We start from the raw sequence: 25,847 nt of genomic DNA on the forward strand, positions 1-25,847 counted from the left end.
GAAGAAGACGACCCAAGATTCTATGTATACATTGACTTACAGCCACTTAATCATCACTTTCATATTGGCAGGTAAAAGACTGTGCTGATACAAAATAATCAAGACAAGAAATATTCCATAAAACAGTGGGAAATGGTCATATTCCCAAAACTGGGCAGCAGTGGGCCAGAAGCCGACGTACGGTGTGCACAGGAAAGCTCCAGTGGAAACATTACCTTCCTTCCCAGTAAGTGAATGTTGCCATGGGGGAAGTAAAAATGCTGTAATTTGAAGATCCCCATCCCAGCATTAGGAAAACTGTCTTCCCCTCCTTCACGTACCTAGGAACAAGGGACTATGAGAGAGTGCCAAAATAGCAACTCTCTAAAAACAAAATGTTTACAAAGAGAGGAAGCTGCCCAACCTGGTTCTCCCCAGTACAGACACAGCAGCACTCTCAGGCAGCGACAAAGCTCTAGTTGTGCTCAGAGTTCTAAAGCCATTTCTTAAAACATGATGCAATATATAATAGTGAAATCTAATGTGCACCTCCATGGCACTTGGCTAACAGTACCACACTGCCCCCTTATGTGTAAATACAAGGCTAGATTGAGCAGGTTTAGGGATAAATATTTGCTTCTGAAAAATTCAACGGTACCAAAACTTGAAATGCCATCTTTTCCATGGACTAAGCATCGCATTTGGGCCCTCTGGCAAACAACTCTCTGCCAAGAGGTTTCAGCATGTTGTTTACTATGTCACATTCCACAGCTGTGTTTATTTCTACAGCCTTATCCATGGATCTCTGCTGAAATTAGTGTTGGTGAGAAGAACGAGTATTTCTCAGGAGTACTTCATAAGAAATGAGCTTTCTCGTATGCTTCTAGGTGACTTGCATAGGTTGCAGTGAAGTTATTCAATGTTTTTTACTTGTCTCTCACACATATTGCAATATACTCTTCCAAAACTAATAGCATGAGAAACTAAGAGTCACAAAGGCAAAAGGCAAAAATATCTTTTGCTCTTTCAAGCAGTTCATAGTTGTGTTCATGCCTACTTTGGTATCTTTCTTAGTCGTTTAAGTAAGAAAATAAACTGCAGCCCAGCCCTAACTGGACATTTTTCAGCAACAGCAATCTTTTTCCATTGAAGGCCAAAGCCCCAGTTCATACTACAGGTTTGCAAAGGATAGCATCTGAAAAGCAAGCAAAACATCAACCTTCACCTTCAGAAGTGCACATAGAGCATTCAGCTTATCTTTCTTGTTTTATTTTACTTAAATAGGCAGATGCATTTCATCCTGGCTTGGATATTAGTCTGCTGCACTGATAGAAGCACTGTTAGATCTGCCTGAGAATGAGGGGATGGAGCCTGCTTTATTTAAGCTGTGGGGAGAAAAGTTGGGTTTGGTTTTATTCAGATTTGCTTCTAACCTTGTTAACTATTTAAGCATCACTGAAGTGTAAATGCTTCATGGCTAATAAAAGAAGCCAGCTGTGACTGACCTGTTGTCAGAAGCCCAATGCACGCGCACAGAGGACTGAATTCAACATCACACATACACAGCAGGAGCACCTGAAATGGCCCCAGCATGGCTGTGTGCTGCCTGACCTGCACAAAAGCATTGAGACCACAGGTGAGAAAGTTTAGGAGCACTGTCCCGCACTACAAGAAGTTGCTATCAGCTGCATGGCAAGGCAACCACACATATCCAATTGGAGAGAAACCGTCCCAAGGAGGAACAGATTACAATGTGCTATTTAAGAGATCATTGTTTTGCTGCTCAAAACCCATGCTCCCTTAAGGTCAGATCTACCACTATCACTCATCTGGACTGCAGAAGTCACCACAACTTAGACATTCCTGTAATAAAGACAAGAGTGAAGTATGCTTATTGAATTACATCATTCTAGAAGTGATAAAAATATCCTAAGCCAACCTCAAAGTTTAAAGATTTCACAGTCACATCCCATGTTAACACGGTTTTTGAGACTGTGGTCAAACTGCAAGAGATTTATAGACTATCAGTTCTCTACAATTTAGTTCTCAAAAGCACTGGCCTCCTGCTATTGGCCTACCTGGGAATAAACTCTGAAGCTAAGTGTACCAATTTACACCTGGGTGAAGACTAATATACGCAGCACTCAAAATTTTAATCCAGCAACAAATCCCTGTTAGTCAGTCCAAGTTAGTCCACTATTGTAAATGGTTTTTTAGATCTGATCTTATATGAAACGAGAATTTCAAAGTGCACACTGAATGAACCAGAGGATAAATCTCCAAACCTGCAGTGTAAAAGTTACAACAAAAACGATGAAACTCTGGTGGAGCAATTTAAAACTCTGCTAAGTCTGACCTATTTCTCTCTATGTAGGAGTATAAAATGGATGCTTTACAAGGCTAAACAAACCACAAACCATCTTGGGCACACAGCACTAATAACAGCTCTGTCTAGAGCAGTGAGCCCAAGATCATCCCTACATATAACCATTCCAATTCCTAAATCTGTGTCCCACAAAGTCTATGGCAGCATTTCTTGAGAGTAATGAGCCAAATTCAACATATTATCATACTGTATTCTACCAGCAGATCCACATGGCAGCAGCCCAAGGAATTTTGCCAGATTCCCCTTAATCTGCAACAACAGTGCTGGACTCTAGATCTTGAGCTCTTATGAGAGCTGATTTTAGGTATTCAAAAAAACCCATGGCTGGGAGGATTTAACTTGGTCTATTCCACAAGTTCATGACTAGATGTATAGCTGTACATGGAAATGTAGATTAGATTCTGCTGCTACAAGAGAATACTGATCTGTTTGTTCTGGTTTCAAGCAGAACTAATTAATGAATTTCAGTATGTTTGCCAGGAATCACTTTAGGAAAAGACCCAGACATCAGGTCATCTCTGTCTGCTTTGTTTCACTGGGGTAATTAAAATTTTCTCTAAAAATCAGTGGGAAGCAAACAGCAAGGACAGAGTGGGATGAAAAAGAGAGGAGAAAAAACTGGAGGCTTAGTAATAGAGCTAATGAGGATAAACTTATAAAAAATCATCTTAAAGCTGTGCCACGATTTTTTTTTTGCAAGACAAAACCTCTATCACTCTCTAACACCAACCACCCAGAACATGCATCTATCTCCTTGGAATACACAAACCAGAGCACCAGAAGTCACTGTGCAATGCAAGGTCATTCCAAATTCTGTGGAATTCCACTAGTGGGATAGACTCTACTACTACATTCATTTGTAGAGGAGAGTATTTCTCAAGACAAGAACAACACAAGTTCAGATTTGGGCAATTTCCTTTCAATATCAACTTGATTTGCCATTGTTAAATAAAAGACACAAAGACTGATACTTCCAATAATGTTCATTGAATAATATAAATCACCATCCAGCTATGGCACATGTACTGCTCTCCCCTTACTCATTTTATCCCTATGGTACTCCTTGCATTTCCATGACAACTGGCTATAATATATGCTGATCAAAGAATATTTTATACATTAGCAGATAATGGGATAGTGCAAGAGGAGCTTATCACCATGCTCTTTCCTTGACTTAGCTTCTTTTCATTGTAATGCAAGCCCAATTTAGGTTAAACCCACCAATCTGCACAAAACCAAAAATCATATATTTATATTAGAGACAAAAAGCCTAAAAAAAATTACCAACTGTCTTTGTAGTTCACAGTGTGCTCTTACTCAGATAAATTTCAAAACTTTTTTCCTCTTAGGATAATGAAGACAATGGTCGTACCCTGCTTTTTCTGCCATTTTCTGAAACCAAAATAGTGATGTCTTTTATGTCAAACTACAATTTTACAGTGGATACAAGCTTTTCAGAAATTGCAAGGTGAAAATAAGCATCCTAAAACACTACTACAGTAGTTCAGCCACTAATTATAACCACTAACCACTAATTGTACACTAATTGTAATCCATTTTTTAACAGTAAAAACCACATTCAATAACATGAAAAGTTCTAGGGTCTTTATTCCCTATTTGAAGGGATTACAGAAGCTAATTGGAGTTATTAAAAGTTTAATCATAATAGAAGTTACAAAATATCAACTTCTAGAGAGCTCGGAAAAAAGTTTTGTTTCAAAACTGATTTCCTTCACCAATTCTAACAATTTTATAAAACTTCCAGAGTACTGAAAGCTTTTTAAAAAAGATCCATTGTTATTGTAGTTTCTTACTGGCTCACATTTTTACTTTACTATGGACAATGTTAGATCAGCATCATTCCTGGTTTTAGTCAAAATGATCTATTAATTTTTCTTGTTCACAAACACAATCCAAAAAATAAAAACTACAGGCACTAGGAATTCTTGATATCTAAACAGAATCTGTGTTCAGTGTGCAAAATGTGATTAAAGTTGATTACTTCTAAAACTCATATTCAATATTTTTAAAACATTTACAAAATCCTCCAAGAAAAATTACCAACAACTTCATCAGAATTCTTAAATAACTTACCTCCCAAAGGTTACCATCATGTCCACAGGTGTGCCTGCCTCAAATTAGTTATCTTGACTTTTGCATTTCAACATTTATATACTGTAAAATATGATTTGCTGTGCACTGCTTTCTGTGAGATTGCACAAGATGCAGATTTTTCTGAGGCTTTGGATTTTGAGGCTTGAATTCCACTACAAACCACAAAATACCTTTTTACATTATTGTGGGGGTGGGGGGTAGAATCAGATCCAGAGCTGAAAACTACCTGTGGCTCAGTCTCTAGAGGGCCACCAACCAGAAAGCATCAATAATGCTCTTGATGCTCCTGGCACACACTGTTGAATTACAGTGCAACATTGGATGCAGCCTGGAAAGTAACCAGGTATAAGTCAAAATGAGAAACAGGAAACATCCTTGGCTGTGAGCCAAGCCACAAAGCTCTCTAAATAAATAAATTAGAATTGAATCCATCCAAGACAGCCTTTTCTTCATTGCAAAGATATCATTTGCCAAGCCCATCTGCCTGGCAGCCGGACCACCCCTAACTAAGCGAAACATTGCTTATAGGGATTTGTGGACACTGAGTCTCAATTTTCTGACTGAAGTATCTGCTATCTGCTCTTCTTAAACAAGAGCAACTAGAGATCTGGATAATCTGCAAACTATGAGAGTGACAAAAGAACCCGGGGAAGTTTCAGACAGACCTAATCTATCAGTAGACTCTAATAGCCACTCATTTGCCCTGATTGCCTTGAACTGTGTAGTTCAAGTTTTGAGACATAATGAAGAAACTAAAAAGCCTGCAAAACTCAACATTACAGTCTGGAGGACAGCTGTGAAGGAGGGGAAAAAAAAAAGGAAACCCTACCAAAGTTAAAAATGCATGTCCTTTGATCACTCGCGAATTATGAGTTTGTTGAGTCAGCCTTTCTAAAAGTAGGACTCCTGATACAGAGACTGCAGCTTCCACCGTATCGAATAGCACTCCACCTTTTAACAATTCATGAGAAGAACACTCCTGATGGCAGCCCATTCACTGCTATCAGCCAATCCATGCTAGCCATCAAGGGAAAGGAGAGAGTTAACCACGCACCAGCCTGGGAATACCTCCACATTACTCCACTGCACCAGCAGGAACAGTAGGTTCACCTTCTCTTCTGTGTCCACTTACTCTAACTCACACCAAGGAGAGTACTCTAAAAAGGTTGTCTTTCCCTGCTACACATAATAGCTATGTGTATCTTGTTTAATTACAGGAACTACCTAAAACAGCAGAGAAACCTTAAAATTAAAAGATTGAATAGTCAATCTAATTACCTTGATTTCTAAAACATGAGACATTCCTCAAAGGAAAACAATGCAGAAGGAGAATGTTTGCATGTATTTGCTCTTACAGAGAGTGTGAGAAGCCCTAAGAAGATGAAAGATGGCACTTAGAAATCTAAGTCAAGACCCAGCAAAAACAACTGTGGCCAAACACAGCACAGACAACATTGATCCATATGTAATAAATATATGCATATATATATATGAACATATATATATACATGTACATATACACACAAACCCACCATATATATATATCTATTTCACTGCAGATTTTACGAACAGCTATTATAACTGAGTATAAAATTCATATTTGACCCCCTACCACACTGTCATCAAGCAAAGCATCAGAATGAAATTACAAGATCTTCAAGATCATTGCAAATGACCCAGTTCCCAACTACACAGCCTACCCAAGATTTCCTTTTACAGATATCCTTGCTGCTGTTACAAGGATTTATACTATCATTGCTTTTTCAGGTATTTTCTGCTCATTGTTTTTTGTTAAAATACATTTTTCATGCCCCTTGCAATATTTTACAGAATATTTTCTTTTACTAACAAGATTTTATTAAGAACAACCATTTTAGCAGTTTCCAGAAGGACTTCTCCCTTGCCTCCTTCCTCCACACATGCAAGCACAGCACCCTGACCATCAAGACTGAAGTAAATATTAATCAGCTGAATTCCACTCCTTTGTCATCCTTTCTCTTTATTTACTTAGGAACATTACGTGTGGGTAGCAGAAGATGAGATCTCAATCACTTTGAAATTTTGTATGAAATAGAGGGAAGTTTCCCCAAATTAACTGTAATTAAGGTAGGCAAATCAAGAAGTCAGAAGTCCATGCACTACTTCTATGTGCCATGTATTTGTAGTACAGCATCTCAGAATCTCTCTTCCACCCCTAAGATCACGACTTCTGTTTTGATTTTCTGTATTAATATAACATGATTTCTCACAGTGCATGTTTTGTTTCTTTTGAACCAGTCTAGGAGCATACCAATCCAGGTATTGATCCAGACTGCTTCTAATATCATCAACTGCAGTCACAAACGTGAGTAGAGATTTGATATTCAGTCTTCTTACTATACATAGACCACATTTAGAAACCTAGAGTCTTTAAACAAACAAACAAACAAAATATTTGCAGCCAATTTACTATCACATATGTGTGTGTCTCACATGGAAGGGCTTTATGCTATCTACAGGGCAAAGAAAGGATTTAAAGAATTTGCTCACACTACAGAAGAGCAAAAGAGTTGTTCTGACTTCTATCAAAATTTCTTTGTTGTGTCTGTTGCCCTTTCTGCTTGAGACTCAGCCAATGATTAAGGCATGTAATTAGAATTAAGTTCAGGAACAGTTTCAATAACACTTCTGATTAGTTACATGTTTCAAGTTAAGCAGGTACTGAATATCCTCCTGAATACCCTCATGTGTTTTTATCACAAACTCTGTGCTAATGGAGATATTTTCATGTCATTTTTTCCCACACTATAAGTCTAATGTTTGTTGACTTGAGAAATATTCAGTTTGTGGAGGTTTCAAATTGCTTCACCACAGCAAACCAGCATAATTACACTGCATTGCTTCTTGGTCCTCCTTTGCAGCCAAAGGCAAAGCAACAGGAAAGCTGAAACAAGCTCTCTTTAGTACTTCTCATGTGTCCCTTCAGTGGGCCTTCAAAAGATCTCCTCTGTTGCCAAAAAACAGTCTTAAGCTTACGTGGTGGCGTGGCATTCCACCCTAAAGCATTTACCTGCAACAGAACTGCTGGATTGCCAAGGGGAGACTGTGCTGCTTCATGTTCTAAAACAAACAACTGACTTCACCCGCTTCCATTTCTTCTGTCTCACGAATATTGCATGCATTATGCACTGCAATATGTCTTAAGACAAGATTTTTCAAGGATTACTACATGAGGTTGATGTTGGCTTAAGAGCTCAGCAGTATTAAATTATTCTCCTCCCTTTTTAGCTTAAAAAAGAAATAATGAAAGTGCCCGAAGTACAAAAAAAAAAAAAAGTATTTCATTTAAAAAAAATCAACTTAAAACTGTTTTGAACAAATCAAAGCTAAGCCAAAGACATTTTGTCTAAAATATGTAAAATCTTTCCCCTTTATACAAAGATTGATAGAGAAAAGGTATAAGCCCTATATATAGGAACTACTGAGCTTTTCAGCATGAGTATCTTTGAGATAATCTTGCCCACAGGTTGTTTGCATTTGAGAAAAAGGTATCTTTTACGAAGCCTATTCCCTTTCCTCAAATTCTGGCCTTCCATTCTCCAGAAGGAACTTCTGTCTAGCCCCTCACTTTTTTCCTTCTAATTTTCTTTCACTGTAATTTTCATCTTCTTTCTGTTTTTATAATCTTGCTATTTGTACTCACTATTCTTTCCTCCCCCATACGCTGGTTTAAATATTCCAGTCCCACTGAGATTTTTATTCCAACCTCCTCCCTCATCTTCTTTCATTTCTTAGACTTTTTTTATCCTGGTGCCTTTTTTTTTCTTCTTAAAATAATGTTCAGGGAATTGAGAAACCAAAAAGGCTCACATTACCACTGAGGCATCTCTAAATGGCAAATAAATAAGCCCTTTGAATAGTGACATTCACTCCAACAAAACGCCAAAACATTATAACAAACAGCAAGATAAACATGTGCATGCTCTTCATGCTGCCGTGGTATGGACCACCCTTCTTCCTCACCACAAGTCAAAGAAAAGACCAGAAGAGCTAAAATGTCCAAGATTTCCAATTTGTTAAGCCCATGGGAAGAAAAATTAATTGAAACCCTTGAAACTCATTTGGAGGAGGCAGAGAAGAAAAATCAAAACCCTTTTTTCGGGGCCAAGTTGACTAAGACTTTTCATTAGAAGATTACCTAAAGGCCAAGATTGTTCCAGGCACTGTACAAGCACAGATGCAGTCATCTCCTGAGCTTGTTACCTTAAAGCAAAATAAACATAATGATGACACACAAACACGAATTTCTTGATGCTTCTTTTGCGAAGGGAAAGATACAGGACACAAAATCTGGCTTTCCTTCCCCTGTCTGGCTGTCCTTCCCCTATAGCTGTAGGACAGAAGTAAAGCAAGACATTTTACAGGTCTAATTATCCTCTGGATTGTCCTTGCTTCCACAGCACATGGTTCTGAGGGTCCTTAGTAAAATACCTCAGCTTTTTATTTTTCTTTCAAAGCAGAGATCTTCTTGTGCATCTCTCCTTCTGAGTGGGCACTGTGAAATACTCTGCCTGGCAGAGACCTGTCTAGAACTGACACAAGCTAAACAATTCCATCCCTGACACTCTTATGTCCCTTCCTACTCTTAATCATTGTGTAATAAAATGCCATTTGAGCAACACATCAGGCTGTATGGTCTAGTTTCAGTGTTCGAATCTTAGCATTTTGCAAAACATCCCCTCCTCAAGACACTGTAATTGATTCACAGACATGGATGGGATGTACACATGCAGCCCGTAAGCAAGGTGGAAGTGGTACTGACTGGTTTCTAGCCAGCAGGAAATACATGTTCATTTCAATGAAGCTTAAAAAAAAACCCAAAACAAACAAAACCAGCTTATTCACTAAGTATGACACTCTTATCTTAGGGCAAGTCATTGTGTTCAGGTTTCCAGACATTTAATGGCACAGAAATTCTCTGATTAGAACCCAGCAAAGTGAAGATACTGGAATGACTGAAACAGTTTCAAAGTCAGTTACCCCAATTATGTCTCCTCCTAAAAATGAACAGTGACTCTCATTCAATAAAACTATCCACAAAAGACATAATGGGCATTGATGGAATTTAAAAATACTTGAGGAATCCTAACCATTTTTTTACCATTTTGCCTACCAGGTTACTGAATCTATACCAGAAACACTGACGGCTGCTGCTTCTACTGTTGGAAAGTTTGTTGGTCATTTCCTTTCCTACATAGGAAAAGAAATGCCTCTCTGCAGAGTACCAGAACTGGAAATTACATATACACCGAGTGTGAAGGGTCAGTGCACCTCCATCTTCACTCCATCGCTCTCCTACAATTCCAAATTTTGCTCCTATCAGCAGAAGCTGCTTAAAATTAGCACAGTCAGAGTAGTGGCTGAACCAAATATTCTGAAATATATTAACCCACAGCCAGTGACCTAGGACTTCACTAGGACTATAAATAAAAATACCTCAAGCAAGACTCTCAAAAAGTCTGAAATGCATAGAAATTTCAAGTAACAATGTAAAATGAAGATTAGACTGGCAATGACCTTACTTGCCTCTAAAAGTAGGTCCTTGGTCTGCCCTAAACTAAGAAAGGTCACTTGTAAAAGCAGCATACTCAGTTTGACTGTAAAATTTTTGTAATGCCTCAACACACCTCTCCATTGCCTTTGTTATAAACACACAGAGGTCACACTTGGGGCTGCCTTCCATTTTGGGAGAGGTTGCTGCAGGCAGACCACTGATGGCAAGTTCACTGTTAGAAATGGCAGCAAAATGACAGAAATCCCTTAAAAAAAATTATACCCTTCCATTTCTAAAGAAGGCATAAAACCAAGAAATTATGGAAAATGATGCAGTATTATATTGATGTACTTTCCATTCCTCGCTTCTCTGCATTTTCAGAGGAGCAAGAAAGGCCACTAATGTTTCTAATGTAAAACTGATGTCCAGTTTTTAGAGCCATGTGACTGAGCTGGCATAAGAATGGGATGGTGCTAATCTGTGGTGAGTTGAATAAACACAACTCAACCTCCACATGTTATTAAAACACCCTGTCTCTGCTTGCTCTCTCTCGACTTTCTTTGTGTGGTCACCTCAATAGCTTTAAAATCATGAGCTCAACTGCAAAGTTTACTTTCATTTCTAAGATCCAAAATTAATACCATGGCTTACAGCCCTTGGAATATTTATTGCTTAGAACTTGAGCCACATGTGCAGCCCAGTATTTTTCCAGCAGAACAATACCATATCTGCTCAGTGTGCGTGTGAGGACAGCATTACACCCTAAGTCAACTAAGCCAACAAAACCCACCATGTGGACACAGCTATGCCAACAGCAGCTTTGCCCAGCCTGTATCAATCAGGGAGGGAGCATAATTACATTGTCAGAAAAACCTGAGACATTTACTATTTAGAATAGATAACACTTGACTTAAATAGCCAATTTCAACACTGTTAACCTTTAAAGGAAATAACAATTTCAATGCTTCGAGTGCTTAAGAAAGGAGAGGGGAAAAAGCACATCTTAGGATTTTTCCAAAGCACTTCTTTTTTTGACAGTAAGAGTTAGAGAGATGCTGTCCATCTCTCAGTACAAAGTAGCTTAAACATCCAGTTACAGAAGTCAGCTTAGACACAAGGGACTCCCCAAAGGAGTACCCAAATAAGGAGACAAATACAGGACTTTTTTACTATTTATATTTTTAATTTCAGATCCCAGATTACATGCAGTGATATCCTGGACAGTACCTTGTACATGTGAAGTACTTTAATAACTGGCAACTTTAGTAACAGCAGCAACAACAACTTCTATTTTCAGTACTACCTCAAATACAAAGGCTTAAAATAGCACACATCCAGCTGAAAACAAAGGAAGTGTTAATACCTGGCACCCTCCTAAATGTTTTTTACACATAAAATTTAGAGTACAGCAAAGTCTTCTGTTTTACTCTGGGAACTCTGAGATAAAATGAAGACATAAAACAATGAATTCAGACCCTGGTAGAAGTACTTGATGGAAGACCTAAAAACTGAGCCTGGGCTTTTTCTTTTCAGTTTTGTATCACTTTTGCTCAGAAAAAAAGCAAGTGCAAATATTGTAATGCAAATCTACTGGTGTACTATACACACAGAAGCACTACCACTGCCAGGAAATATGCTTTCCAAAATGTCAGTTCACCTATGAACAGGAATAATTATTAAGGATGAATAACCAAAAGTGTATAGTGTATAGAGAATACTCTTTAGAATTCAACTATTAGTTTAATGTCATGCCTAATTCCATGCTTAACCTTATTAAAGGCTAGCAGATTCAGACAGTGCTCAGAAACATGAAAACATAGCAAAACTCACCTTCTCATGATTTTCTATCAGGATTTCAACGACAATATTCTGAAACTTCAGGTCCATGATGGCTGCTACAGTTTCTTCCTGTGGCCTCATTAAGGTTGGTCCAAATACTACCCCTAGGTTTGCCACGGTCATTAGATTCCTCTTGGCATGCTTTGAAACACTTTTTGAAAAGAATTGAAGGAAAAAACAGGAAATGGGTTATGAAAAATTTCCATTACTGGAAAACTGAAGTCTAAAAATTGAAAACATTACATTTCCTTAATCTATGTTTTAGAAGTCTGTTTTGTGCAGTTTCTTCAAATAAAGTCTTACTAAATTCTGGAAAACTGAAAAGCCGTTCTTCCACTGGCAACTTAAAAACATAACCAATCTCTTGCTGAACTTAAATATATAAAATGCACTTAGCCTTGGACCAGGGCAAGTGTGAAACCAACTTAAATTTGCTAACAGATCTCCACTATTCCCTCTGCCAGAATTTGCAAAGAGAAAGTATAATGTTCTCTTTCTCACTTCAATCAAACCCTCAGCTGCTGGCAGGACTGCTAAAGTAAATACTTCTATGGCTTCATTAATGTCTTAGATTTCTGCCTTTCCCGCCAAAATATGCACAGCGTGAGTCAAATGTCTTGTCTGCTTTTGCACGTTTGGTTCTTGGGGTTGAGGATGACAGCATCAAAATGGGCTTCAGCTCCAGCCACACTTCACTAAAGCCCTTTGTAGTTAAAGAAAGGTAAAGACAAGAATGTTGACAAGGTAGGTCATAGCACTCACTTCGCTAAATGTTTCACCAAAATGTCCAGCATTTCTTTGTTCTTTTCTGGGAGTTTGTGGACCAAGAAGTGAACAGCATTGACTCGAGACTCAGGACTCCCACTTTCTATGGGATAAAGAAATAAATAGCTCAAAAAAATTTAAAAGAAGATCCACAGAAACACAAACCTTCTCCCACCCCTGCACGGAAACACACTGCACACACATTCACTTGACCACTTACGCATCTCCAAATATAGCACCACAGAACATATGTGCTTGTTCTCACACATAATATCATTCTAGAATTATCAACTTATTTACTTATTTTGAGAAATTATCTTTCAATCCACCTGCAAAAGGATGCCTTTGTTCTTCTATTTTTAAAGACTGACAGATGCAGTCACTGTTTTGCTGCATTGGACTCATCTGCTTACAAATACACTGCAAGGTGAGCAGCGATGTTCCCGGGTGCCACAGACAGGAACTGTACTGCTTTCCACTTCAGCATCATTAACTGATTATCCTCATGATTAGAATTCAGTTTTGTTGGTACTGAGCACCTAATGATACTGCATTTATGCTGCCTTGCATTGGAAACTGCATGCAGATCCAAATGCTTAGAAAACCTAATGACCTCTGAAGACACAGAAGAATGAACATGCAAAAAAACCTACTGAGAATACTGTGACAAAGGTTCTGAATAACAATGGCATCTCTAGTACAGTACAGAAATAAAGATAAGCAAAGAGCTTTTTATTTTTGTCTGTTGCACATTAAATTGAATAATTTTGGCCCCTACAGGTTTTACTGTACACAGATGAAAACAAGAACCTGTAAAAGATGAAAATAAACCATCTTCCTACTCCAAGCTGCATTAAATCACAAAATTACATCTCTGTAGTGGTTATAATGAGAGGAATGGAGGTATTTCTATTGCCTATAATAATACTTACTACAAAGTAGTAGTAGAATGAAATCCTCACAGAATGAGAAAAATTTAGACTTTATTCTGAATGCAAAAGAAGTTTTGACATGAGGACCACTGATCAGGTCCCATTTTTCTCTAAGGCAACTTTGACTGCTAAGCGTATTTCCTATAAGATAGCATATTTTTTTCAGTGCATATTGCTTCAGATTTTTTTCTTTGTATATTGCTGTAGATTTTAGGGCTGTATTTCATTGTTTTGCAGTGAACACCCCTGCACAGATTCCAAGAAAAAAGGCTACCAAAAAGCAAAATGGTTAATTTCTATGGAGCTACTCAAAATTCTCATAGAAAAAAACAGGCATTCTTTAAAGTGAGAATATTTTATGTGTATGTGAGATCACAGATTCTAATTAAAGAATGGCTAAACAATTTAATTACAAGATACAGTCAAAGTTCGTATCGTTTCAATCTATACTGATACGTATAAAGAGAACAAAATTGAAGGAAAACCTTTTAATTTTGGCTTCTCCTCCAATAGGTTCAGGGAAAAGGATACTCCATGCTATTTCCAGTGTTGTTTTTTTATAGTCAACATAGGAAACAACGCTGACTACCTATTTTTGAGCATACTGTAACTCAGATCTGCAATGTTGATTAAATTTCCCTCCCCAGAATCAACTCCTTTACTAAGCTGTTTACTACTCATGAACACTGTGCTGTCTAAAACATGTAGCTTCAACTGAAACTTCTCTCTGAAAGAGACTATAAAATAAAGAAAAATAAAGTGAGAAACTGCTGGCAAAACTTCAGAAGTCATGAAATTATTTAAACACTTTCCAATACAAACGTGAAGACTCACCACATGGGTAAGGATGTCGAATTTTGTTTAAGCACTAGCCTGCTAGCATGTGCTTTGGCAATGAATTTCCTGAACTAATTCTTATTTTGAATTAAGGACCAGAAGAAAACACATTCTGCAGTCCTGGAAAGTCATTATAGCAATCTGAATATGATAAAGCAATTGTCTCAAAGTTTATTTTAATTTTACTTTCCACAGTTTGCCAGAAGTGCTACAGGCTGGAAAGAAAATCAGCTAAATATCTGTTTGATACTTTGCCAAAATTTTTCTTACACAGTTTCCCTCCATCCTCTTCCAAAAAAATTCTGTGTACACTAGATACCATACAACTGAGCTACAAATGCTGTTGTGTCTTCTCCAAGTCTGTATTTGAACTGCCACAGTGTAATCTGGTCTCCTCTTTCCTCTCTTCTAATACATGAGGAACATTCAAGCCAGCCTGTACACAAAGCTAGCAAGGCATTGAAAACAAGGGTCAGGCAGCTGTGCTTTAAGGACTCACATGAGCTCAAATTAGTGTACTTTCTTTTGCTAACCCTCATACTCTTTATAAATGGAAGGCAAAACAAAAAAAAAACCCCACAGATTAAGTAGATGCTTATCATTATACAATTAAGATAATAAGAATAAATGTTTACACTGGCTATCCAAAAGCTTTTCCATAAAAGTAAAAACTGTGCTAAGCAGTCACATTATATATGACACACACTAGAACTAAATACTGATTAAAACGTATTCTTAAATCATTTATTATTCTTTGTTCCTGTATTTTTACTGGGACAAAGCATTTTTCTGAAATTGCATTTGCAGAGTGCTCCTGAGGTCACAACAGCACAACAACAAAAGATTTCTATTTGAACTACAGTCATGTATTTACTGGCAGGAACGATGAATTCTCCATGCAACTCATATGTCATCAGTGGCTCTGGAAGGCTTCTGTAAAACAAGGATGACATAATAAGTTTAATGGTATTTTCTTCTAGCTGCATTTACTCTAAGCAGGAAACCTTTTTAACATTCAGTAGCATAATCCTTATAACTGGAAGCAACCATTGTTACAAAGGCCTTTGAATTCAATGATTTCTAGAACAAAAGGAAAACTTGGTATTTTCAGGAAAATAAGACTAAATGCATCCATTCACCTTCTGTGAGCAATGTCATGCCACTATCATAAAGATACCTTTCCAGTTCCAACACCAAGATTGTACACAAATACTGTGCAATTAATTCTTCATTAGCACTTTTTAAGTGCTAAGAATGACAAGTCAATGCCTTACTGAGAAGACACTAAGGTCCTAACAACAACCCCCACCACCAGACTTAAAACTATTTATTATATTGACTTAATATTGCATGACGCTCTTGAAATATTGGGAAATATTGTAGGGGAGAAATACTTCATTGTGTATGCTTTTCCTCCTTTTTTTTTTAATACTTTTCTGTACTCTGTAAGACTTGTATCCTTACAATGTTTCTGCAGCACTCATTGATAGTGGTTGGAATAATATTTAATTTAATAAAAATAGCAGAATTGAAGTACAATGTTTGTTGTACACTAGAAGAGATACACAAAGTGGAACATTTTATATTCTTAGGCAATTTAGTAAAATAGCTTTATCAGGAATTGGCAAAGCCATTTGAGTAGCGAACATATTTTAAATATTTAAAAATTTTAACACTCAAAATATTATTACTATTGCACACAGAACATCAGAGTAAGGGTCAGAAGGAAAAGAGGAAAAATATTAAAAATTTCACAGCCTTCTCCCTTTTCATTCCACCACACAAACAAAAAAAGGAAACAAATTTTAACAATCTTAGCTAACTTTCAGTAATCACACTCAGGAAGTTTAGTAACACTTCAGGTTTCTGAACCATCAGTGAAATGCTTCTGCATCTAATACTAAAGTGTTTTTGGGAGCTTGTCTCATATGACCATGAGTATTAATGTTGCTAAGTATTTTGCTTCCCACAAGACAAATAAAAAACAAGATATTTGCACAAAATGAGCTCCTGTTCTAAAATGTAGCAAAACTAACTAGTGCATCTTAACACACTGAACTAAAATAAGAATTTACAGCCTAAAAAACCAAACAAACGAGAGACAGCCTTACCGCAGATACTGCTTCATTGCACTAGTAATTGTCTTCACTTCCCAATCTACAGAGTTTTCCAGGTCAACTTCATTGCAGGTTTTTGCATCTAGAAAATAACCAGAAAGAGAAAAGGGACATGAAAAAAGGGGATTCTAAATCAGTATGAGTTACATGAACAGCAACACATTGACTTTCAACACTATGTTTTTGCTCACATGAGCACAGAAGCAATGTCCTTTTTATTATTATTTGCTTATATAAAGTAGACCAAATATCCAAATCTGTTTATAAATTCCACTTTCATATTTTGTTTTTAAAACTATTTACTGAAGATTTTTTTTTCTTTAATGAAGGATTAAAAATCACCCTCTATAGCAATTGAAATTTTCACACATCTAATTAAACAGGGAGATGTTCACAAACACAGAAAGATGTCCAAAAACAGTTTAGGGAAAGAAGACCCTCTAAGAAGAGCTTATCTTTTACTCCTTTCTTATTTAAAGTGATAAATTCTTTCCGTAGTTTTGCTTGCAATCTGTTGATTAAAACAGTCAGAGTGGAGCTCGACCCTCCACATTGTGTGAAAACCTTTAAGAGGTGCTTCCAAAGTAGGAAAAGAAGTCTTTGCTGAATGTTTGCCTTGCTTGATCAGTTTTAGCCACTGGACAAGAAATGCTTGTTTGCTTGACCATTTGTCAGGTCCACAGAACTCCCACCCTCTCCCAGGTTAGTTGGGAGAATCTTGGAACAAGACAGACCAAAAGATTTGTCTGACTGACCCATCAGGTTGAAAACTTTTTGACTGATTGAGAACAACACAGCACACTGGAATGTTCTGCAGTCAAAAAAAAAAAAAACCCTTTTGGCCTCAAAACAGGAAGCCATAGCTAGCTGACACAAGAAGAGAGCACATGTACATGGCTAGCCTAGCCCAATGTGTTTGCTGACTTTCCCTGTTATTATTTACTGCTACACGTTTCTGTCAGTCACTGCAGCGGCTGACCCAGATTACGTGTCGACCCGTTCATACAATTCACAATTCATTTGTTACTTGGCTTGTCAGACAAATGACAGACACATTTAAAAAATCAAATTAGGATCCCTGATTAAAGGTGCAGTCCTTTTACTGGGACTAAATAATTTTGTTCTAAAAGCTGTGCCAAGCAATTATTTCTGTAACTGAATATTCTCCCTCATTATATCAATTATTTAAATCTCATTTTAAAATACAGGTCAGATAACATTTTCTAGCAAACTGTTACTAGCCAACCACCACCCAAAATACTCTGGATTGTCTCAGATATAAGCTTCTTTTTTTCTCTTTTTAGCATGCTAGCTGTTTCCATGTTCAAATTCTCTTTTTCGAGAAGAAAATTTGTCTCCGGAATTAATTAAATAAAAACTGCCATCACATCAGAAGCTACAAAATCTATGGGGGTTTTGTTACTAAACTACTATGTAATATCCAGTTTTTAAATAGCTGCTTCATAATCATCAACCTCCTTTAAATTCAAAGTATGTACTCTGTTCATTGAAATTTGTTGATGAATTTTGGGAGGAAAACAACAGGCATCTGAATTCCAAAGCAAGCCTCTTAAAATAAAAAATAGAAGTTATTGTTGAAACATGTCATTATCTCTTGGAGAGAAAAAAAAAGAAAATAGCCCTGCTACAAACCCTTGGTTTGATTGTAGAAGCCATCAAGATTTAAAGACATTTTCTTCATTTTTGGTTTGGCATTTGCTTTACATTGCTCTGTTCCTTACCACACAATTGATTTCATTATTCCTGCTTCATTTTTGCCCTCTACTTCAGGAAGAACTGGAACTTTAACCAGATTTTAAGAAAAAATTACTCTAGCTGTTTTCATGCTACCTGTTCATGTAACAGCCACTGTGCACTGAAGGGCAACTTTATGCCTGTAAAACTAACTGTGCATGTTTAAGGAAGAGCTTTTGACAGATCAGCTCTAAATTTTATGCAAATCTTTCTGACAATAAGGGGGTTAAAGTTTATAAAAACTTTATAAAATAAAGTTGGCTAGGAAGAGACTCTCTCTGCTTTCATATGCAATATGTCCACTGTAGATGTGCATGTTTACTGTAATCGACTGTATGTAAAATAAAAAGGAATTCTATGTCATTGCTTTGAAACCTGCTAGTTTTGGGAAGGCAGAAGTACCTGAAAGCTTCCTGCTACATGTAATATCTGGTATTTTTCACACCAGACAGCATCAGAAATCAAACCTGAACTCATCAGCAGGAACTGCAAGTCCTCAGCAGTCCCTTCCCACCAGCAATGGTCCATGTGAAAGCTGATTTATGCAGTGGCTTGTACAAAATCTATGTAACAGCACGTAGGAAATGAGCCACATCAGATCTATAGCACAGATCATTGATGAAACAGGAACTGGGCCTGATGCACTCCCAGAACTGAAACTCCTGATGGCTGACAACTCACACTGCAGTGCTTGGAACACATTTCCATAATATTGGAAGTTCTAGCTTTCTATCCCTGTTTACAGTAAGGTATCTGGTTAATTTAACATTTTCCCTTAAAAGGTAGAGAGTGTTTTCCTCATCAGATGCTTCCCTTTAAACTAGATCATTGCTGCAAAATAGCACAACACTAGTTAAAGGTACAGTTTCACGGACTAAGTTAATTGTAAAATTAACTTTTGGTTTTTTTAAGTAGAATTGTATATTTGATTGCTAAGCCTTATTCTGCAGAGATTTAGCTCCACAAGATTTTTGCATTATAGATGAAAATCTATGCATTCATAGTACTAGTAAAGCATATGTTAGTCTTCCCATACTCTCTTGACTTTCAGTCTACTTTCCAAAATTCTACAGAAAATATTCTGAAAAAGAGACAAAACTACCAAAATTTTTTTTTCTACATCCCTGGTTGCCATTTGGAAGACTTTTTTCACATCAGGCCTTTCCAACTGTGAACCTCACGGTCAGTGATAGCTAGCTTAAAATACTTTGAAATCTTATCAAACATTTTAAAATACAGAAAGTTAATATGAGTTTTTTATGATTCTGAAAAATCTTTCATATAAAAGGGTATCTAAGAGTATGCCCAGAGACAAAGGATTAAAGATTAATCAGTCATTTTAAATTCTCTGTACCACAGTGTATCAAAAAGGAACCCTCTTTGTTCTCCTCTGAGGACAGACAGATAAAGAGCAGAGTTATGATCACTTTCAACAAATCATCAGAAACGAGCACCTGCTCTCCCCCTAACTTTTTCCCATTCAGTATTTTGCCTCATCTTGATACCACTGTATTCTTCCTATGTCAAATAAATATATGAAACTTGGGAATGACAAAAAATATTCCTGCTTTTAAAAAGTAACTAAAAGCAGATGCTGGAATCCCCAGTAAACTCTTCCAGCTGCTACTGAAACACTGGCAACCTGAGTATTTAATTTGGATACCAGTTATGGCAGCAAGGAAAATCTGCCTGCCAGACCTGAACGCCCAAGCTAAGCCAGCAAGAACGAAACTGAAGAGCATCTTGTGATATCAAATGCATTTAATCAAGGCTCTGTGAGTGACAGCATGTCATTCTTTCTCATGGTCAATGGCTAAAGATGGTTATTGCTTACCCAGGCTAACCCCAACACAGATAAACAACTATGAAAATCTGTTACAGATCAGTCATTTTTATTAATCCCAGTTCGTATTTCCAAGAAGAGCCTTTTTTCAATAATACTTTAAAGGTTTACTAATGGAGTACTTCAGGGTGCTGTTAATATTGATTAAAGTAAGACATCATAAATTAATATTTAGCAAGGTCATTATGACAGATTGATATGACATGCAGGTCCTCAAGTCTCAAGATGTCTTATCATTTCTGAGGAGACAGGCTGTTTGAAAAAATAAAGGAAGGAAAAGAAAAAGTCTTACAGGTGGCACTGAACTGACAGCAGCACATAATATAAAAGCGCTTTGTCATTCACATAATGTCTGGGGTAATGAAATGAATTCACTTTCTGGCTTCCTTCAGTTTGCAGTGCCAAAGAACACTGTGTTATCAGCACAGATGGAGCATGCATGGTTCTGGAGAAGAGCCTGGTGCAAACTGCAAACAAGCTTCTTTGCATACCAATGAATCCCTGAGAATCAGACCTTTGCTGTCAAGTGACAGGTTTGGAAGCTCTATAAAAATGAACTAATCCCAGTGGTCTTGTCTGACTGCATGTACTGTCAGTGCTCAGGACAAGAAATGGGGGAACACGGCACATTTTGCAGTCATGGCTACTACTTTGGTGAGAGATATCAGGCAGATGAGAGATTCATCCAGGTGCCAATATTCCTCTCTTTTTCCCTCCCCCAGGGACAGCAGAGTGGCAAGAGAATTCCAGTCACTGGAATTAAAAATGCAGCAAAATTTCCAGAAAGAAAAGAGAGAAAAAAGTTTCTGCGAATTATTTTAGCTAACTGGGTATAAAAGAGCCTAAGATGTTTAAGTTTACAAAATCAAATCCTTTCTCCATCTGTCTCCTGCCTCGACACACAGTTATTATTAATACATATATCATATCCCTCCTCTTAAACCAAATAGCTCTTTAACAGTAGGTTTAAACTGTCTTATTTTGCACAGTGATTAACTGGAGACACATGGGCATGTACACTTGTACATTCTAGACAAGGGAGAAGGAAGGTGGAAACTTCAAACACACCTTCACACTTTCCTGACTTTGGTATTTTGAATTCTCTGATTAGATCCTTCAACTTAGGCCGCTTTAATTCCACTTCCATTGACCTTGCACAAAGCACATTCTTTGCTCCTACATGTCTCATAGCAGTCCTTAATTTGTTCATACCAACTAATCCAGGTCTTTCTGAAGTAGGGAAACTTACAATGACATGGTGATTTTTTGCATGGACTGGAGCAAACTACTGGCAGGTGCTTTAAAAACTAAATATTGACAGTAAAACAACATGAAATAAAATATTGAAAAAAATATTTGTAAAATAGAGGCATACCCATCAACAAACTCAGAAGTCTCTGGACCTTTGAACTCACCCCCACAACTCTGTACAATCCTTGGTCGTTTATACCTATTATGTAAAAAAAAAAAAAAAAAGCATTAGATAAACCACAGTCAAATTCTGCATTAAAATTTTTGCCCCAGGCAACAAATTTTCTTCAAAGACAAACAGACTACATAGTATTAACAGTTTCAAGAACAACATTATAAATGAAGTATTACAAGAATCCTTTTGTTACTCGGTTTTTAAGGTAAGTTCATGTTATATTTTGATAAAGACTTCATGCACCTCAATTCCATTTCTGAAACTGAGAGAAGAAGCAGAGACAAAGCTTTGCTTGAAAATAAATAAATTAATCACTGTCTAATTTCAAAATTTTTAAACGGCATTTTGAGTACATCAACAGCTACATTCTAATAATGCAAGAACTGAACCAACAAATGCTAAATTGACATTTCTTCAATAACTTTAACATTTCTTTTCCCCCCTCCCAATATGTGGTGACTAAAACACTTTGGATGAAGAAAAACTTGAGCCTATTTCCAGTCCTCAAAACCAGTACTTTTTCAAGTTTATAAATGCTTTCCATTTAAGATAGAAGGCCTCATTCCAACCCACTGTGGTCCACATAGGAGTTACATCCAGAGGCACCACCAAACGTTACTGAACAGTTTTGCTTGGGATGAACAGAGGAGCCATAACCAGCAGAGTATTTTCAGTCCGCTACTCCCATTCTATATGGACACTGGATCACTTTCCTGGCATTAGTCTGTGCCCTTCCATCATCTCACATACATTCACTTCTCTATCCCATTTTTTCCCCTGCTTTTGCTTTCCACCACATTACCCAGTTTTATCCCCAGGGAAGTAAAATTGTGAATATAAATTGAAGAAAAAGGGGAGGGAGAGAAGGGGCAGGGGAGGAAAAGGGCACGATAAGATAGTCTTTTGTCTGCTGCATTGTTTCAGAGCCTGGATAGTCAAAGGTAAAATACTACAGTACACAGATGTCTGAGAGGCCTCATAATAAGCAGCCATCTACAAACACAATCTACCTTCATAATCACACTGGCCTGAAGAGTAGAAATGCCACAAAATACCTGTGTTTCTACTCCAAGAAAATATTTTCAAATAACAGATTATGTGGTATTCTTATTCAAAATATCCTTCAACAAAGGAAGAATTGTGGAGAATTCCCAGCTTCAATACCAAGCTGTTCCAACACAGAGAAGGAAAATTAAAACCAGTCATATGAGAAAAAAGTTTCTTCCCAAATAAATATTAGATGAAGTATGTAAAAATCATTAGCCTTTTAATGAATTACTGTCAGACAGAGCCATAATACACAGCAATAATTCTCAATATGGTAGAGAGAACTTGGCATTTTCTATCTCCTCCTCCTCCTGCCTAGCCTTGCTGCACCTTTTCTCTCTTCTCTGACGCCTTCCTCTTCCTCAAACAGTCTGTACCTCGGCCACCCCAGATTCTTGAGCTTGCTGAACTCCTCCCTGCCAGCACTGCTCTCTCCTCTGTCCCAGCAGGGAGCTGCCAGGCTATGGCTGCAGCTGCTTCTTCCCTTGCTTGCTCCACCTGGGCAACTGGTCTTTTCCTGCCCAGGATGCAGGCACTGATGGAATGGTGCTGAGCCTTAAGCCAGATGCCAGGTTCAGAGTTTGCTCAAACCAACAGAATAAGCCAAATCTCCTTTATTTTATCTGTGCTCATCAAAACACACAACTCCGGAGGATGCTCACAGTTCAGCTATGCACAAAAGAACAAACTTTAAAAAATAAAAAAAAACAGCTATGGGGCCACAACACTCTTCTTCTCAAAATATGAAGTTATCAACACAACCAAGTAAGTTTTCCAATGATCCTTAGAACGAGTATGATACCATCCTATGCACCACTTGGAGACACTAAAAAAAACCTCAACAATATAGTCCTTGGTACACTCCACACAAGAATGCACTACAAATCTGTCCTGAGAGCAGCAAATACTTTTTGCTTCAAACTTCTCAGACATGTCCAGGAAAATTCTGGTTCCAAACTAGCACCAAGCTTCGCCAAAATGCATCACACTGTTTTTTACAATATCTCCTACTACTTTTAGTAACACAGAACAAGCCTTCTGCATCATATGCAAGATGCTAAAAAGCTGAAGAAATACTGTCACACTCAGCTTTTGCTTATCTCAGAAGTTGATTTGTGACTTCCTGTGCTTCTAATATTAAAACTGGGGGGAACCAACTGCACTGACCCCAAACATACATTTATGGGCTTAGAAATAATCAAGGTCAAACCACAAAACCTACTGCTCAGTATTAAAACAGACTTCTGATAATGCAGAAGTCTCTGAAAAATGGCAGTATTGAAACTATGACAATCCTCCAGAAATAGTCATGAGTCTGTGATAGAGATTATCAGATAATTGATCAGTTTCAAATTCATCAACCTGAAAAAAGCACAGCTAATTGCTTGCAGACATCAAGGAGTGCAAAGAGGCATTAATATTTCAACATAGTTTTCAATGATACCTTTAACTATACTTTCAAAGCATGTTTTATTTAAAATACACAAACCTGGTTTGAAACAGTCCTATTTCTGACTTAATCTGCACATTTCAGATCTTCAGCACATCCAACAGTGATAATGCTTGGCATTTACAGAACACAATTGACAGGATGACTCATTGCAAGGAATAGCTCCCCACTGCCTGAAATGCTGAAGGGCTCGACGCTGTGTCTGCCGGCTCAACCACTATTGGCAACCTGGAGCAGCACAGCCCCGCAGCACAACTTCCTTCATATTTACATCATCTCAAGATGTTTGGCTGCCTGATACCAGAATTTGGCACAGGTACGCAGTTTATGAAGTATGCTTAGAAATATAAGGTATTGAAAGCAAGATGGTAATTTATACTATTGTAAGCAAAGTACGTAGTAGGCAAGTTTACGTTGCAACTGGCATTGAACATGAGGCCAACACAGATTTGCAATATAGCTGCAAATACAACTTTTTATATCAAAATCCATGGCACAGAGACAGCCACACAAGTGACACTCGAAATTCAAGGTAATGACAGAGGGGTTTTTGTCACTTGTAAAGGTTTTCTACTCTCTCAGCACCATGTACTTTGTGCCTGAGGAGCAGTCAGCCTGGACACGCAGCTCAATGCTGCCATCTCTCTCTGCAGCTCAGATTGGCAGCTCCAGTAGTTCTAAGCTCAAGACAAACATTGCTCTGGCAAACTTTACCCATCACATCCCCTCAGAAGGTACAACCAACTACTTGCACATGAAAAAATGCACAGTCTTTACTAGTGGAGCAAGCAGCTCTTTGATGTTTCTATAAATATCTACCCATTCTATTATTCTCACTAGAGAATAATAAATGAAACACTCCAAAGAGAATCCTAAAATGCTCTCTCCAAGACAAAACACAGGTGCACATCCGACCAGCACCGTGCTCAGTATGTGAGAGATGGGATGCATATCCTGATGCCTCAGCATTTCCAACAGGTAAAGCACAGCAAATCTCTTGTAAGGCAATGCTGAATCAGAAGCTCATACGCATTTTAACCAGGACACTGATTTTTGTGCTTCTACTCATTCAGAGCGAATAATTCCTTTCTTGGCTTTATAGAAAGGGAACATAACTGAGAAAAAAATTATCCAGCCATTGACAAGTTTATGTTCAATATCTCTGTTATGCTCTTCTCTCTCTGAATACCAGACTACTTCTGCTGTGACATGACAAGACTATTCTCAGTTTCCACCCACACTAGACTGTCCTCTCTTTCCACCCACGCCAACCTCACACCCATTATGATTAAAAGAGATAAAAACATGGCACACAAGCACCATCTCTGAAGAAGCATCTGTCCTGTTTTCTCCTGCTGAATATAACTTGCTTTTGATGTGTTATCATTAAAGTAAAATAACCAAGTAAGAACTGTTTCTAAGAAAAACTACAGGTAGAAAATTCTGCAGCTTGAGAGATGGGTTTTCTTCATCATACAACTATTTGTCCAAACTCTTTTGAGACAAGCAACTGAATGGTCTCCTGGCCCTCCATTTGTTTAGCTCAGCAGAAGGTCCTTTAGAGGTTTTTTTGTTTTGGAGTTGATTACTTCTTTCGTTTTTAAATGCACTTGATTTTAAGTTCAGAATCAGTAAACAGAAAATCATCAACGACTGCTTGAAATGTAATGGACAAATCAAGTGGATTGAAACTAAGTGGATTGTTGAGTTCCTGGAAAGTAGTACCTCACCTAAATATATTATTGGAACCCCAGGATAAGAACTATTCATTGAAAACTGATTTATTTTCTTTCTTAGTATTCTCCAAAACCAAATTAATAGAC

General features: G+C 37.6%; 1 protein-coding gene across 2 annotated transcripts in view; it reads right to left on the bottom strand.

Moving 5' to 3' along the window:
* ARHGAP10 (Rho GTPase activating protein 10) overlaps positions 1–25,847 on the bottom strand; it is a 149,876-nt gene that overhangs the window by 37,030 nt on the left and 86,999 nt on the right. For both annotated transcript variants that reach the window (XM_083861017.1, XM_083861016.1), the window contains exons 14-18: positions 21,477–21,551; positions 16,498–16,585; positions 15,261–15,319; positions 12,615–12,720; positions 11,844–12,003 (exon numbers count right to left, since the gene is read on the bottom strand). In XM_083861017.1, the coding sequence (XP_083717143.1) occupies positions 11,844–12,003; positions 12,615–12,720; positions 15,261–15,319; positions 16,498–16,585; positions 21,477–21,551 (488 nt within the window). The remainder of the gene's footprint in view (positions 1–11,843; positions 12,004–12,614; positions 12,721–15,260; positions 15,320–16,497; positions 16,586–21,476; positions 21,552–25,847) is intronic.

This window comes from Zosterops lateralis (genome assembly GCF_965231275.1).
Source record: "Zosterops lateralis genome assembly, chromosome: 5".
In the NCBI taxonomy this organism is placed as follows: domain Eukaryota; kingdom Metazoa; phylum Chordata; class Aves; order Passeriformes; family Zosteropidae; genus Zosterops; species Zosterops lateralis.